The sequence below is a fragment of the Thamnophis sirtalis genome, unplaced genomic scaffold, assembly GCF_051295495.1.
Source record: "Thamnophis sirtalis isolate CommonGarterSnake01/CBP01778 unplaced genomic scaffold, rThaSir2_p1.2 scaffold_2, whole genome shotgun sequence".
In the NCBI taxonomy this organism is placed as follows: Eukaryota; Metazoa; Chordata; class Lepidosauria; order Squamata; family Natricidae; genus Thamnophis; species Thamnophis sirtalis.
The window spans coordinates 137640595-137659111 of NW_028261382.1; the positions used below are offsets into that span (position 1 = coordinate 137640595).

Sequence of the window (18517 nt, forward strand, 5' to 3'; positions counted from 1 at the left end):
ACTCTGTGAAGACATTAATAAATGTCTTTATTATGCTAAGTGAGCTACAGGTACTAGGTTGTTGTTTTAATTGTAGTTCACTAATTTTTAGGATGTTTGTCAGTTCTTTACACTTTTTGTTTAACTGTTTTCATTAAAATGTTAAATGATCTTAGGTCATTGTGTGGAAAGACAAAATTGAAATGTTTCAAAAACAGTTTATGTTTTATTTATTCTTTAAATAAATCTCCCCTATAATGTGACTATGTGAAAATGATGTTTGCAAGGTTTCTAATCAGCAACTGCTAGGAAACTTCTTTTGTCTTTTGCTACAAGTGATTTCTGTGTATCTCTCTCCCCGCCCTCCCCTTCCCTCTCTCTCTCCAGCTCCATCTGATCCACTGGAACACTACCATGTATCACAGTATTGATGAGGCAGTCGGAAAGAAGAATGGTATAGCCATTATTGCCTTATTTGTGCAGGTAATTTTCCTTCTCTTTGCAGTGATCATTGATTGTCTCTTAATTGCAGTTTCATTGCAATACTGCCTGATGAGTGAAACTATGGTTGTCAATTCCTCCCTTCAACAGTTATTACAGAAACAAAAGCAGACTGTCATTATGTCAGTTATACTCTATGTCTTTTGGCAATACAAGCCCCTTTCATTCAAGCTGCAGATGCCACAAGTTTGTGTTTTATATTTGAATAAACTGAACTTATAAAAGTTGAACTGTGGTGAACTGAACTCATAATTCCTCTTCAAGCTTTTGAAATAAATATATGAAGGACTTTTGAGTCCCCCTGAGGATATTAATTATATGTTTGTTTCAAAAAATATTGATGTGTGTGTTGGCCATACCTCAGGAGAACCAGAATCTTGGTCAATATCCTTGTGGAGGGAGCCTGCATGCCTACAGTTGTGTTCTAAGCTGGTCTCCTTCAATTTGACATTTAACAATCATGAATCAGGATATTGCAAATCCTGGCAGTGGTCTAAAGAATGAGCAAGGTGGTAGTTTTCACAGTCTTTTGCTGGTAGAGTAGAAAGGGCTGTATTTAATTTTTAAAAAAAGATTATGATTTTACTTTTGTGGTAGATTTTGTAACTTGCACTGTTAGCCTTTGGAAATAATCATAATCTTTTCTTTCCCTCACACAAATACTAGGTGGAAGAAAAAAAGTTAGACTTTTCTGTATCTCCTTGGTACCATTTTGTGGTTTTCTTGATTTGTGTAGCCCATGCACATTTAAAATAATGCACATCTTCCCCACTCCAGATAGTCTACTGTATATTGTATTCATTTTTGGGTTAAATTTATGTCAGGGTAATGATGATTTAAAGCTGACCAGCCAATGTAAGCCTGTAACTTAAGATGATGAAATGAGGATGAGTCAGCAGAGGTATTGCTACTTTAAGAAGCTGTCTATATAAGACAGGCCATGTGAGGGCGTCTCTCTCTCCTAGTGTATCTCTCTCCTCATGATTCTATCTGCATTGTAGTTCTCTGTGTAGAGTTGGAGATTGATTGCTTGCCTGATATGTGCCAAGATGTGCATGTATGTGTGTATATGTGCACACTCTGACAATTTATATCCTGTATTTTGTCCAGAAGCTCAGAGTTGTTTACATATATAAATAAAATTAAGAAGTAATATAACTTACTTCCATTTTTACTCACATCAACAACCTTGTGGCTGTTGGGCTGAAAGAGAGTGACAGGTTTGAGTTTTGATGGTTGAGGATAGACTAGGCTCAAGGCACCAGGCTGAAAACCAGAAGACTGTGAGATGTAGTCCCACCTTAGGCATGTAAGCCTTGGGTGAATTTGAGCCATTCATTCTCTCTTAGATCAACCCATCTCACAAGGAAAATGGAAGGAAAAAAGAGAATTAGGTATGTTTCCCATCTTCAGTTATTGGTTTAAAATAATAATAAAGGTGGGATAATAAATAACTTTTGATGCTAGGTAGATGAACCAGGATGGAATTTCTGAGGTTGGAAAAGGTTGGGACCTTTGTTCAAGAAAAGTTTATTACGTTTTTGAATTATCCGTCTTCTTCTTCTGACAAAAAAATTAAACACTCACTTTTCAGAATCAGTTTCATTATGGGGGTTCTCTGGGATCCCCAAACGGGTTTCTTAGTTTTGGGGTTTTGTGCTGCTTCCCAACTTAGAAGAGAAATATAGTAGAAGTTTGGAAGAATGAAGGAATCATGGAACATGTCTTGTCCGGAACTGCTGTACATTTCCAAGTAATAGGATGCTGGTGGTCCTTGACTTCACTTAATTATTAATCATTAATTAATTAATGGTTCAAAGCTAAGATGGCCTTGGAAAAAGTAGCTAATGATCAATATTTGCACTTTAAATGTACCCCATCCCTAGGTCATGTGATCACTTCAGGTTCTTGGCATCTGGCTTATATTTATGACCGTTTTGAAGAATGTGTGGTCATGATTTGCAATATTTTTTTGCCAAATTTTGGCAAAGAATTCCCATGGGGAACTTGAAATTGCCTAATGACCTGGTGATTTGCTTAACACTGACTGAAAAATTGTTGTAAAAATGGTTCTGACTCAACTTATGACTGCAAAGACTGAAAATTCCAATCCGAATTGTGGTTGTAAATCAAGGACTACCTACACAGGGGTGTCAAGCTAACATCATCACAGTGGCATCATGTGACATATCAGGACTCCCCCTCCCCCTTCGCTAAACTGGGCATGGGAGTAGCCAGCATGTGACGTATCCGGCCCTTTGGCTGGGAGTTTGACAGCCTTGACCTACAGTGTAATAGTGGATGGCAAATAGAAATGCTTCTTTATGAACCATATTTGAATGCTTTTTTGTAGACTTCTATTTCTCATGTGTTAGATTCTTGGGAGACTTCGGTGTTTGATGGGAAAGATGTATGGCTCTAGTGCAGAGAAGACTGCTAAAAATAATGAAAATTTGGTCTCCTAAAGGACTATAATTGCTTTGGAAGCTGTTATCCAATTTCTTCAGATCTAACCTTGGAATTACTCAGGAAGTTAAATTAAATTGTTAAATACATCTTTTTTAACTTATTACTCTATTCCATTCTTGGTTCAATGTAATCTTTTTTTAGCAGGGGAAGTAGGTATTTTTACTTTAATTGAAAATACCTCTTCACTTGACTCTTAAGTGCTGCATGTCCTATGATTCAGAACCAATTGGGTAAATGCCAAATTCATTTCATGGAAAACATACACATTTATAAGAACATGTTATACAGTTTATAAGTACATGTTATATAAATGAGCAACTAGGTACAAATAACAATTGAGTATCTAAGATGAGGTACATATTTCCACTTCTGTCAATATATTAAGTCAGTTGTTCCCACAAAAACTACTTTCACAGCTCCAAAATAGAGCGAATGTACTATCACTTCCATCAACAAGAACAAAAGATAATAAGGACACAGCGATTTTGAATGTCGTGGCTGTGAATCAGCAGGAGTGCTCTCTCCTGGTAGAACAAAAGGGTTAATTCCCTCTTTCCCATGGCCCTCCTCCACATCATTAAATTTTGTTCAGGCGGAATATTTTTTTTAATGGTGCTGGAGAAATTTTAAGTACTCTTCAATGAGTGGACTTTTAGAGAAATCTTTGATCAACTGAAGGATATGCCTATGCAGTCTTCTGCCTAGGTGCCAATTATTCACAAGCAACTTCAAGACCCCTCCTCTCTCCTCTTAGGGCTATGTATATTTTAATGAGGATCTGTATAGCCCTTCAAGCAAATGATAATTCACAGTCATGGCTGCCAGAATTCTGCATGGACATATGGTGTTGTATATGTCTGTGGGATATTTAAGAATTGTAGATATTTGAATAGCTTTTTTTCAAGGCTTGAGTCAAAACAGCCCAATTAGATTTTATGCTGATTAATAAGAACAATAATATAATGTATAAATAAAATCTTTAAAAAAATAATAAAATCAGAAGAGGTGAGAAAAACAATAAGTAACTTTTAGTCAACTACAATAATAACAAAGAAATGTTAATGGATAATATTTAATGATACATACAGGTGTGTTATGGGGGGGGGAAATGCTTAGATATCTTACTTAACTGAATTTGTTTTAGAATATGTCACAAAGGTGTAATGTCATTGGAAATCTATTGAAGCTGCAAATGAATGGTGGTTGTGTCTTTAAATATAAATGATTCTAGATAAAAACATGTTTAAATAATGGTAATTAAATGAGAATTGTGGTACATGGATAGTAAAATACACAATTTTTCTTTCTTGACTTAAAATGTACAACTCGATTTGAATGAAGTATATGTAAGGATGGTGGAAGAAACGCACAGAATATATTTGTAACCAATTGATATACTTTCTACAAGATGTACCGAAAGATGATTCTTTTTTTGTGTTTTTGTTTAACTAAAACAATAAAAAAAATTCAAATAATAATAATAATAATAATAATAAAATCAGCCCATCCGGGCACCAGTTACTTTTGCAAAATAAAAACAATAATATTAATCAATGGTTTCTATTTATATGTTGGCCTCTCTGGTATCTATCATTTTCATATTGTGGCTTGGATTCAGAATGCAACTTTCATTCTTATGAATGAAACGCTGTCCACATTTTAGAGCTGCTTCTATCCCATAATCACTTGGATGTATTTGCAGCTCAATTAGTTACATGGTTCTAGTTTTTTATTCCTATGGCCAGACCAAACAAAATCCAATTAAACTCAGCACAGCAAATGGGCAAGATGTTGGTGAAGGTTGTTTAACTTATGCACATGTTTCCTGTCCAGTTAATGCATTTTAAATCAGCTTCCAAAATGTGTTTATATTTTTCATTTTTTTAATATACAAAATTTTGAGAACAACCTTAATTTTGTACAATAATCTGATAAGAGTTTTCAATGTTCTCTCATTTCCCTTCCCAGAGATTGCACACTTTAACCTGAAAAGAATAGAAACTTAACTTCTGAACACATCCAACCAAAGGGAAGCAATTGCTATTCTGTGTAATTGGTTCCATAATCAAACTGTCAAGGACTGCTATGAACTTGCTTTTACTTCAAATACTATTTTCAGGCAGGAAGACAACTACGTCACAAGCATTGTGGGTCTTAATAGCCTATAGTTGTTTATTAATGTTCATTTTTGCTTCTTCAGATACCTTTAATATTATAAAAAAAATATTCTTTTCTCCTTCTTGGTGTCTCACATTAGCTGATTGAACTTGACTTATTAGCATTCCCTTTAACTCATTCCTTGTAACTTTAATTCTTCATGTCTCTGCCAACATTTATTTATTCTTTCAATTTCATTCAATTCAATTCATTCAGTTTGTCAAGTCTGGCCCACTAACAAAGGTTTGAAGTAATAGAAGGACCTTCAATGAAACCAGCTAATTTTTAAAAATCCCGTTCAAACTCAGTGTTGAATAGGTTTTTTTCCTAATTCATACACAGGTATATGCTTGCAATTAAGATATTATAGAATAATGTTATAAATATATGCATGACATGTGTTTTATATACAATTATATAAAAAGGTGGGATTTTAAAAAAATCTAACAATAATCATGATCAACTACCTGTACAAAATTGGGATATATACAATATCTGCATGGAATCTTGCCTTCAACTGCTGATTATGCAGTTACTTTATAGCCTATGTTGCATCATAGATAAGAAGTCTACAACAGTTCATACCTTACTCAGTAAAGAATCATGCAAAGTGTTCTTGGATAATTAAATTACGCTTTCCTAGCCTTCCCGACTCATTGAGTTTTATTTCCTTTTTTCTCTCTTTTGTCCTTTCATAGGATATGTAAGTTAAATGTGGAAAAGAAAAAACAGACGAAAGAAAATGAGACTCAGTGTACCAAGAGTAGTGCAGACTAGGACCTTAAATCCAAGTACACTGTAAAAAAACTCTGGATAACTCTGGTAGTTATTTCCTTGCAACATGTCACAACCCTCTCTGCGGGCATGCGAGCTACTGCCCCAGCTCAGCTCCACCGTGCATATGTGTGCACCTCCCGCTGGCCAGCTGATTTTGGGTCTCTGTTGCGCTTGCAGGACATGGGTGCCCAAGCGCGAGGAGAGCATGGGGGTACATTGCCCTCCTGCACCCCATATTTGGTCCCAGGAGGCTTCATGGGGGCTTGCGAGGCCCAAAACAGGGCACAAAGAAATGTGGTTCCCCCACGGCCCATTTTTGCCAGGAGACTGCAGGGAGCTCTGCTAGACCCAAAACAGGGTATGGGTGGAGGTCGTGCGTGCATGGGTGGGTGAGTTGTTTGTGCATGCACAGGGGGGGGGTGGGGCATGCCAGGGTGTGTCATGTGTACATTGCATTATGGGTGTGGGCATGCACACGCTATTGCATGCGCACATATGCTTTCGGCACGCAAGGACAAAAAGGTCAGCCATCTCTGTAATAGAGGTAAGTTCCCTTGAACTCTTTAGAAGGAAGATGGTTTTTCATGTAAGAAACAACAACATAAATGTCTTGAACTTCACATAAGAATAATAACACATATACATAATGAATAAATAAACTTATTTAACAATAAGTTTTTAGTTTGATATACCCAAGTGTCAGAGAACAATGTATTCTTTAACCTATTTTAGACGTAGAATAACCTTTATTATATTTTAGTATTTATTGCTGGTTTTATTTCAGATAGGAAAAGAACATTCAGGCCTAAAGGCTGTGACTGAGATTCTGCAAGACATTCAGTATAAGGTAAAATTTCAATGTACAATTTGGGATCAGGGACTTAATGTGATCTTAATTTCTGCAGAAATGGAATGTTTAGCATCCATTTATTTAATTTACTTATATTTCCAAAATATTGAAATATCAATTGCAATTATATATTAAAAACATATTTGACATTAACATTAATTAATAAAAAAGGGAAACATCTTTATAATCAAGACAAGAGGCAGCTAAAATGTAAAGTTTAATTTGATAGCCAAAGTGAAAAGGTGCTTAATTTGCAGATATGCTTCCAGTTCAGAAGCCATAAACAGCTTTAGAGATTGTAATGTTTTTAGTGTCTTAATTTTTTTTTTACTATTTTTACTGTTTTAAACTGTTTTTAGGATTTTAATTGTAATATATATTTCTGAATTGTGAGCCGCCCAAAGTCATTTGCTATGGAAATCAATCAAACAAACAAACAAAACAAGCTAAAATTATAAGCATTCCAAAATAGGGACCTGGCTTTACAGGTGTATTAAAACTTAATCCAAAATTAAGCTCTCTCTTAATTCCTAGTTCCAGTTTACCAAGAACACATCTGTCTTATCTGAATTTAACTTTAATCTTCTTGTTATTATTGAATTTAGACAATTATAAATGGTACTAGCATTGTTGGATTTGGATTCTAAAATACTATAGGCCTACTGATTATACCCTTTCCAAAAACCTAGATAACCCCACACCCCATCCCCACACCAAATAGTATTGAACAGAAGGGAGGCAAAATGAAATCATATGGCTCACCATAACTCAGTATCAACATTCTTTCGGAGCTTGGCTTGAGAGAAGGGAACATAACTCTTGCAGACCCCAAAGATCAATCCCTCCAGACAGTCCAAAGGGATACCATTCATGAATAGTCTTCTACTATAGCCCTGTGTAGGAATTTTAGATACTGAACCTGCAGTAAACATTTACAGTAGGGAAGATTTTCCAGATGCTTTGTAACTATATTGGTTTCCATGTTGATAGAATTGGATTATGTAAACCATTTAATTGTATGTTTTGAAAATTCTATATTTGTAGTATTCAAACAGTCCTCTCTAGATCAAGTCATTATTTTCAATTAAAAGTACTACAAATTCCAATCACTTTGATATTGTCAGAGATTGATAGATACCTTAAGGATAACTTCCTTCCTTCCTTCCTTCCTTCCTTCCTTCCTTCCTTCCTTCCTTCCTTCCTTCCTTCCTTCGTACTGCAGAAATTACAGTCCACTTTCCCCTAAATTCATATCCTCTTCGTTTAAAAACTAAAAACAATCTGGATTCTATTAACTTTTCAGGGAAACTCCAAGATAATACCTTGCTTCAATCCTAACACATTATTACCAGGTGAGTACATATTTTTGTATACACTAAACAGTTGCTTCCTGGTTTTGTTAATAATTACAGTCTTTGCATAAAAATGGGATATGAATCAAATTAAACTGCTGTCAAGTTATCAACTTTGACCAACAGTTTTGACTTAACTGAATGGTTAACAAATATATCTCTGAACACAAGACACTTCAGCGTTCTGTAATTTAGTTATACTCTAGCTACATTGAGGCTGCAGCTTCAGCTAGTCATTCTCAGAATTGAAATTCATTCTCATTAAGAGATCATCAGGATGGGAATACTGGTATAGCCCATTATAACAAAAGTTTTGAGGAAAACGTTACGTGTGGAATACTCATCAGGTAACATATTCAATTCTTCACAGGATTGAATCATAGTTTTTGAAGTATTTATTACTGTATTACATCATATATATGTATATGTATATGTATATGTATATGTATATATGTGTGTGTGTGTGTGTGTGTGTGTGTGTGTGTATATATATATACATATATATGATGGAGGACCTTATATATATATATATATATATATATGTTTTCTGAGGTTTTCGCGGGTGTTAGTATGTAGGTCTCTAGTTGTTCGGATTTTCTCCCGCGTAGAATCCCGCCAAGACATCTCTACGCGGGAGAAATATATATATATATATACATACAGGGCGGGGCATAACCTTTTCCTAGGGGGTCACAGCAACACTTGTAATAACAACACAATAATTCTTGTAATACTTGTAATAACAACACAAATGTAATACTTGTAATAACAACACAAATAATTCATACACCATTCGAAAGCCCATCAAAAACTGAGTTTATTGACACGATTTAATAGTCAGTATGACCACCATTAGCCCTTCGAACAGCATTCAAACGAGGTGGATAAGAACACAACAAATCTTCAAACAGTTCCGTTCGATTTTCCAGATTTTTCAACACAGTTTCCAAATTCATTCTCAAAGTTTCAACCGAATATCGATTTTGACCTTGCTCCTGAATCATCAGAGCTTCCACTTCATCCTTAATTATGGCCCCAATGTTCTCTGCCGGATTGAGATCTGGCGAATTTCCCGGCCAGACGTCATTGCCCCAAAATTCGACATTGTTTTCCTTTAACAATTGCTGAGTCGCATTTGCACGCATGCAAGGAGCTTTGTCATGAAGAAAGACAGCCTCACCAACCACCAAGACATTGTCTGGATCGCCCAAATTCGATCGTTCTGGAAATTCGGTTTTCGAATGGCATAAACGAAGAATTCGTCAGATGGCGCCAAATGAAGAAAATCTTCCTCGGTCCATTCAGACAACCAATCGCACAACCAAAGCCGATCTTGAACGTGTGTTTGAGTTTTCAATGGTTTGCAAATGACGTGGAATGGCTTCAAACCTTCTCGTTCTCGATATCGGCCGATTGTCCTTTGATCAACTCGTTTTCCACGAATTTGAAGGATTTCTTGGGCCACTTTTCGGTTTCCTTTTCGTTGTTTGCGACTGCCAGTTGCAATGATGGCTTTGCTTTCTTGGGACAGTTGCAGAGGACGCCCTTCTCCAAATTTTGTGAAACATTCTTGGGCTGTTTTGTTCCAATTATCAGTAACCCAATCCGGATGACGTTTCAATTTGTTTGCAATCCATTTTCGATTGATAAACGTCGCTCCAGCATCGCGAGCCTCTCGAAAGGCAATGCATTTTATTCTGTCAATGATCCTTTGTTCTTCCGAATTGAATTTTCCAGCCATTCTTAAAGCAAATTTAACATTTAATAGCTCATTCAATTCAGTTTTTTATGGGCTTTAAAATGAGGTGTCGCGGAAGTTGTAAACTGCTGTCGATCTTGCTGTGACCCCCTAGGAAAAGGTTATGCCCCGCCCTATATATATATATATATATATATATATATATATATATATATATATATATATATATATATATATATATATATATATATATATATATATATATATATATATATATATATATATATTATTAGTTTCACAGTAGATTTATTCTGTTCATATTCTGTAATTCAGGTTGGAAATAAAGTAAGTTACTGCTCTGTCTATAGACACATGAAATTATTATGAATGGAATGTATGAACTACTTAGCAAATAGGTATCGAGATTCTGAGTTTTACACATATTTTTCACGAACCGTAACTAAGAAATACATTCTTAGAACAATACCCAAAGGATTGCCAAGATACATGAACATTTTGAACTTATTAGAACTGAATATTTTGACTTTGCAAAAAAAAAAAAAAATTACTCAGATGTTATCTTAACAGCTTATGTCCTTTGTTAGTACGTGAATTGCTAAGTTTTCACCACTCCCAGGCTGTGAATGGAATTGAAGAGTAAATCCTAAATAATAATAATAATAAGCCTGAAAAAGTCACCGAAAATCAGATGGTCAAGATCTTGTGGGATTTCCGTATACAAACCGACAAAATACTGGCGCATAATACATCAGACATCACATTGGTTGAGAAAAATAAGGTCACAATCATAGACATCGCAATACCAGGTGATAGCAGGGTCGCCGAGAAGGAACATGAAAAAATCGCAAAATACCAGGACTTAAAAATCGAAATTCAACGACTATTGCACAAACCAGCAGTGGTAATTCCAGTGGTAATTGGCACACTGGGTGCTATTCCAAAAGCACTGGAATTACATTTAAAACAGTTAAAAATTGACAAAATCACCATCAGTCAAATGCAAAAAGCCGCACTGCTTGGATCTGCACGCATATTATGAAAATACGTTATGGCGTCCTAGGCCCCTGGGTGGGGCCCGACTAGTAACCAATGCCAAATCCGGCAAAACAACTGGCCGCTGTGATACAATTGTATAATAATAATAATAATAACAACAACAACATTGAACAGTATCTAATTTTTAAATAACATATTTTCTACTTAAAGCTACAGGGTAGATGATAAAATTGACCGACAAATTCCAACCCTAGTTTTCATCTAACTTTAAATTTTTTAAAAATCTTTTCTAATTTCCACAGTAACACCAATATTCAGATTAATCTGCTCTGTTGTTTGATCTGTAGCTTATAACAAATGCCTTCCTCCTCTTTGACCTTTAGCATTTAGACCTTTATTTGTTTGTAAGGGAAGAACATCTTACATCTGTTTTTAAATTTTGTCCCTATAATTCCATTATTTAAGTGCATTAAATAATTGCATGCCAGTATTTTTCAACCAAACAAGATAAAGCTAAGTGTATAGAAACAACAGTTTTATACATATTTACTTATTAATAGATTTCAGTAGGAATTAGATAACTATTTACATGTGAGGAAGCTATATTGAACATGTAAGGAACTTCAAGAACATATGCAAGAGAAAAATTGTTAGGAAGAAAAGATCATCAGCATTAAATCTGTACACTTGTTTAGGATAATTCTGAAAAGTGAAGAAGATGATTAATACTGGAGCTATTAGCAGAGGGTTGGAAATGAAATCTACATAGGCACAAAACAACATAAAAGTCTATTTGCACAAATACCATGCATCATATCTTGAGTTCAGTGCAATAGGGGAAGTTTGGATAACTGGGCTATTTCAGAGGGTTTTCTTGTTAGAAGATCATATGGATGTCCTCAAACTGGAGGTAACAAACTAGAGGAAGCATTGTGGTTGCCCTACTTTCTGTTTGAAATGTTTCTATCCTGTGAAGAATAGAAATGTTTCTAAAGGAAAGGACTGCTTTTATAAGAACTATCCTTGGAAGCAGATCACCATGTTTTCTGTTGCATTCTGTTGCACCCCACACAAACCTCTCTCTGCTGCAATATGATCTAGGGATCAAATTCTTCAGGTTGCCTTTTATGAGATACTTCCTAGAGACTCTGAACAGTTGTAGATTGCATATGGTAAAATGATTTCGTTTCTTCAAATATGTTTACATTATTGCTCTCAAACCAAGGTATTCATTCCATTTCAGATCCACTACTAAGAGACTTTTGGGTGTATGAAGGCTCTCTCACGGTCCCACCCTGCAGTGAAGGTGTTACGTGGATCTTATTTAGATATCCTTTAACTGTATCCCAAGTTCAGGTAATGGTTTTTCTTATGACCACAACCTGAAATTCTCAGTGAAAGGTTACAGCATGCAAATATGTTGCAAGGCATTATTCTTGCTTTTTTCCTGGAAATCTCATTAAATTGACCAGTTTATGGCTTTCAAAATAAAGGTTGTGTTATTAAAATGGAAAGGTCAGAAATGAAGAACGGTGGTTGCCATTTTGTTCATTTATTATAAAAATGAAAACTTACTATGAAAGAGAGACGGAAACGTAGAGGGGAAAAGAGAAATAAATCAATAAATGCCAAGCAGTTTTCTTTTTTAAAAAAAACCTTTACGCTTTTTTCCCTTAAAATAAACACTAGCAGATGTTTGAACAGATGTGCAAAATAACCTTATTTGTGTGCTCCAGGACTTAATGCAATACTATCCAGTAGTTGCTGGCTAGTTTTGCTCTCCAGAGCCATTTCAACCAGTGCCAGTATGTTCCATAGCTGACACAGAACTCACGTGAGTCTAGAGGACAATTATTGATACATGCAATTTTCTCTTCATGGGAAACTTTGGTTTCTGCCTCTCTGAAAGGACTTGTTTTTTTAACTGTTCAAACATTTTATTTCATTTTCCTTTTCCTTTATACAATCACTTAAATACTGTGCAGTTAAAAAAAAAAGCAATAAACACAACTCATAACACTTCTATCCTTACACCCTTTCTTCTACCCCTCCAACTTTCATTTCTCCCCTCCGACAATCCCCTCTTCTACTTCCCCTCCCCCTCAACCATTCCTTTCTCCCCTTCCCACCATCTCACCCTCCTTACATTCCCTTCTCACACCCTCTTAATTCCTCCCTCTTCTTTCCCTCTACTCCTCACTTCGGTGTATTTTTACTATTCATTGGTCTATTCGTTTTGTAATTTACACTAAAATTATAAGAAAAAAAATTTTTTTGGAAAGAAAAAGAAAAGGAAAGAGAAAAAAAAGCAACAGTATCCAAGTGCATTCATTGTTTTAAAAATTGAATCTATATTTCCACCCTCCCCCCCCATGAACCCCCCTCCCAGACCCCCTTCCGACTTCCCAGATCCCATTCCCGACATCGTTCCTTATCAAGCAAAGTCTGGAGTATATTGAAACCAGATAGATTAAAAGTTAAAAAATAATAAAAAATAAAAAGGAAAAAATAAAGGAAAAAAAAGAAAAGAATAATTAAAAAATAAAAGGGGGGAAACCCCCCCCAAAAAGAAAAATCAATAAACTCTCTACCTTAAACTCAGCTTCCCATCAATATTAACACTTAAACAATGTACATCATTCCTAATCTCAATCAATTTATTACTTGCAGGATTTCAAACTGTTGAAACCAAGTGAGTTAATCAAATAAAATTCTACTCTGGCTAGGGACCTTATCTCTTTATCTAAATATGTATCCATTTCCAAACCTTTAATATATCCCTTTTACCTCTTTCTCTATAAAGCAACTTAAACACCTCAAATATTTCTCTCGGTTTCTGTTCCAACTCCACTCATCCTGCCTCTACCCGTGTCCATATATATATTTAATTATCATCCGTACACCTCCCCTATTTGCTCCGCCTTCCTTCAAGCTCCCTGAATATATTCTTCCAAACTTATGTTCAAATAAAAATTACTATAAAAGTCAGCTTACTTTCTGGCTCAAAATAATCTTTAATTAAACCTTCACTACCCTCCCCTCTGCGCCACCCTTCCCAACTCGATTCAACCTAAACCCCAATCCGAAAGCGTCACAATCTCCGCCTTCCTCACCCCAGGGAACAAAACATAAGCAGTTTATGTAAAAGTTCCAAGTTGTCCATCAAGTCCTTTTTTTTAAGTCCCATACAATATAATTTCCAAGGTGATCAGCATCATTTCTTACAGCCCCAATGTCTCTTGATCGGTATAGGGCTATGCCATTTTCTACAAGACATAGTCACAGAGTGTTATTCAAGTTAAGATTAAGCAAATGTTTTGAAAGCATAACCAAATCCCCGTTCTCCGCTCCGCTGACCCTCCGAAGGGGAAAAACGACAGCTTCCGCCCTGTAGTTGTGTGATTGGTTATTTCTCTTGTACTTCTCCTTGTATTTGTCCAAGTCCGGGTAATTCAGGAAGTCCCGCCTTTAAAATCTTGTGATAAAAATCTCGGGCTTCACAAGCTGAGTTGAGGCGATGTTTCTGATCGTCAAGTGTGACTGTAATACCAAATGGCGCTTCCCATCTGTACTGTATCTGATTATCTCTAAGTTCTTTAGTTAAAAAGGCATAGTCTCTCCTGGCTTTTAACATCTGGGGAGGCACCTCTTTAAAAACAATCAAATCCTGTCCATCAATTCGCAGCCTGTTGTTGTAGAGCTCTTGTAGTATCGCGTTTCTGGATTCTTTTGTAGCAAAATATATAACCACATCTCTCGGAAGCTGTCTTTGTTTTGCTGTCCACGAATTATGGCGATAAATTTTTTGGATCTGCCAATCAAAGTTGAGTCCCGGACCTCCCACCACACGACTGAAAGCCTCAAAAAAGGTCTGCTTCAAATTCTCCTGTTCGTTTTCACGCAATCCCCTAATTCTTATTGCAAACGCAGTCTTTTTATAATTTGTCATAACAAGTTGTCTCTCTGCCTTTTCAACTTCCTGTTGCAACTTTTCAATTTTAGATGTCAGATTAAAATTGTCTTGTTCCAAAAGTTCCAATTTATCCTCCATTCCTGCAATGTAATCTGTCATCACGGTTATAACTCTGATGGTATCCTTCCTTGTTTGGGCAATCTTAGCATCAAGTTTATCACATAGTTCCGAAATAAATTGCATTATTTCCTCTCTAAATTCTCTGAGAGTTTCAAAAAGAAATTCTTTCGTTAACAGATCTCCAGTAGGGGGCGTAGAAGGCAAAGACTGTGGCTTTATAGCGATTACTTGGGATGTATTGTTAAGAAAACGCTTAGAATTTTTTGACTTGGGAGCCATTATAAAATAACAAAAGCGAACAAACAAAGTCTCTGCACACCTTGATTTGCAATAAAATACTCTGAGTAAACTTTGGCAATTAATAAAGAGAAGTCTTCAGAAAAACAGGGCTGATTAAATATATCAACTGCGAAGGCTATAAAATCGCCATTTTGAAAAACAGTAAAAAAAAGGAGTTTTTGTAAAATTGAAGCTGGTATTTTAAATAGTAATAAACAAAAAAGGTTTTCAGGAATGGTCACTGCCCGGACCGATTTTAAATAGCTTAAATTTGTTCGGGGGGGGGGGGGGGAGGACGACCTGCCTTGGGCTGAAAAAAACAGCTGAGAAGATCTGGCTGGAGTAAAAAAAAAGCTCAGCTTTGTGTTGAACCTCTTCTCCGTTCACAGCGAAAAACAAAAGGCTGTGAATTTCAAAGAGATTCTAACGACTGAGCTCCTTCCTGCCCCTTTCTGCCTAAAAGGGGAGATATCTATAGATCTTTTAGATATACAGACCAGAACTCTGAGGGGAGCTCCGTTGAGCCCCCGACAACGACAGCTCCTCCCCCGGAAGTCCTGAAAGGACTTGTTTTTTTGAATGATATAGGCTTCCTTCTTGTTACTATCCATGAAGGACATGTTTACAGCATTGCAAGCGAGGCCAGCAGGCAACAGATAGTTAGGGGCACATGCTGTGTTTAATAGATAGACTGCAGGTCACCTGCTGTTCTTGTTTTAAATAGAGGTGTAGAGGCTACTGAACCAGACCAGGTTAATAGTATTTTTCTTCTTCAAATCGCCTGACTTATTTCATTTGCATTGGTGGCAAGCAACTGTGTGTCAAACTAATTCTCATTTTCTTCAATGACTACCATTTTTATTTCATTAGTTTTTTTAACTATTAGAGGATTTGGGGTTGTTTTTGTTACAAAAGACTAGCTTCTCAAAATGGCTACAGTAGTAGATTCTAATTATATGGAGGGGAAATCCATCAGCTTCACAGGTATTCCTGCTCAGGTAAAGACAGATACCTTACTTTTAATGAAATGTGAACTTCAGGACATTATTTCTAAGTGGCTGCAGATAAAAATCTGCTACAGTCTGCCTACAACGGAACATGCCAAAGTGTACAGAAGGATCTGATTAGCATATTTTAAAGCAAAGAGTACCCCAAAGGTATTTTTTGAAAGTGCAACTGGACTTTCTTCTCATCCAAGAAACTTCTTCAGATTGGATTGTCAGAAGTGCAGAAGTTCTGTCAAAACCAAAGAAGCTTCTTGGATGACAAGAAAGTCCAGTTGCCTTTTCAAAAAGCACCTTTGCAACAACCATGGCATGGATGACTGACAATCTCCAGTAGACAAAGACTGATCCAGTATCAAAGTTTTATATACATGTCTGGCTTCAGTATTTTCTTATTTATCATAAATGACTCATAATAATCTCTATACTATAGAAACTAGTAGTTTCCATTAAAAGTAAAAATCCCATAAACTGTAGGGGAATAAGTCATTACCAAGCATACTCATTCACTAACCTCAGGGATTTTTTAATATATAAAATATGTCCTATATAAAGTTTTGATGCATTAAATTATGTGTACGGGTGTTCCAGACTTCTTGCCACAAAATAGAAAATACTGATAAATATATACTTTATACTGTAGAGTTCTGTACACATTAAAACAATGAGGATATGCAGACAGAAGCATTTTCCTCACTTAATATAAAGGAGATTTAGAAGATCTCATTAGGAACATAAAAGAAAATAGAAAAATCTGGGATAATGTTACAGATAAGAAAGACAAAGGTGTTGTCAACAAGCATGGCAAAGATGGTTCAGTTTTCCTGAACTAAAGAATAGATAACAGTGGAGGAGAGGAGTAATTCTAGGGAAAAGGTCCAAGGCTAAGAATATTGCTGTGATCAGAAAAATCAGAATAGTTAAAAGTAGTAGATTTCACAGTAGCAATATATGGATCTGATAGCTGGATTTTAAAACAGAAGACAAAAGAATAATATTGCTGAGAATTATGAATATGTAGGTAACTACTAAGTGTACCACAGAACTGTAAAAGAACTCATTCATTTTTCACAAAATTAAGCCTGACCTATTTGGGATACTGTATGTGGTGTACCTAGGTAATATTTTAGACAAAAAAATTACAACGGTGGGACAGCATTGAGTAAAGACAACAGATAAAGTAGATAGATGGGATCAAAGATATTACAGGGCTATCTTGGAAGACCTACAAAATATTGCTGAAGATAGTTGAGATAACAAGGATTTGTCCATGCAGTCCCAGAAGAGAGTATTATATCTGTCTGTCTGTCTGTCTGTGTATCCCTCCCTCCCTCCCTCCCTCCCTCCCTCCCTCCCTCCATATATATATATATATATATATATATATATATATATATATATATATATATATATATATATATATATATATATATATATATATATATATATGTTCATTGCTGTTTCTTGTCCTCACTCATTCATTCTGCTGCTGCTGCTTTGTAGTAGTACTGCCATTACCTTCAATACTATTAACTTTACAGTATTCTGCTTTTTTCAGCAAGAAATTTTTCTGTTTTACATAAGATCATTTCTAACAATACTACATAGTTAAATAGACTATTTACAGAATTTAACAATCAGATAGATTGTTAAATAGTAGTACAGCCATCACCTTCAATACTATTAACTTTACAGTATTCTGCTTTTTTCAGCAAGAAAGTTTTCTGTTTTACATAAGGTCATTTCTAACAATACTACATAGTTAAAATAAACTGTTTACAAAATTTAACAATCAGAGCAGATCTTCCCTTCTCTATTTTTTGCTTATAGATCAGTTGATTATACCAGTGTTTTTCAACCACTGTGCCGCGGCACACTAGTGTGCCGTGACATAGTGTAAGGTGTGCCGTGGAAAAATTACTTTATATATAGTCAATATAGGCACAGAGTTAAATTTTTTTAACATTTTCTAATGGTGGTGTGCCTCGTGATTTTTTTCATGAAAAAAGTGTGCCTTTGCACAAAAAAGGTTGAAAAACACTGGATTATACAGTAATGTCTTCTTGGTGAGAAGTGGGACATTTCTTGCTTGGCTAAAAAAAATGTTGCCTCCTGTGTTTATGACACTTTCTATAGTCCCTGTAAGGAGGGAAGAAAATCATTTTACTCATTGACTGATATTTTCTCACTAGTATAACTCAGTAATTCTGGAATAATTTTTCTCCACTTTTCTGATTTGCTTTTTCTCTCCTGAGAAAATAAAAGACCTTGAAACACATCCAAGAAGCCATCTTCATGCATTTCTGATATTTTAATATCTTTTTCCTATTTGAAATGTAACTCCCCATCTCAACTGCAAGGTGAACAATCTGGAACCCTCCATTATGAATCTGAATAATT

General features: G+C 35.6%; 1 protein-coding gene across 3 annotated transcripts in view; it reads left to right on the top strand.

The window, feature by feature from the left end:
* CA8 (carbonic anhydrase 8 (inactive)) overlaps positions 1-18517 on the top strand; it is a 68895-nt gene that overhangs the window by 42564 nt on the left and 7814 nt on the right. For all 3 annotated transcript variants that reach the window (XM_087707033.1, XM_087707031.1, XM_087707032.1), the window contains exons 4-7: positions 367-462; positions 6668-6730; positions 8037-8085; positions 12045-12157. In XM_087707033.1, coding sequence (XP_087563159.1) covers positions 367-462; positions 6668-6730; positions 8037-8085; positions 12045-12157 — 321 coding nt within the window. The remainder of the gene's footprint in view (positions 1-366; positions 463-6667; positions 6731-8036; positions 8086-12044; positions 12158-18517) is intronic.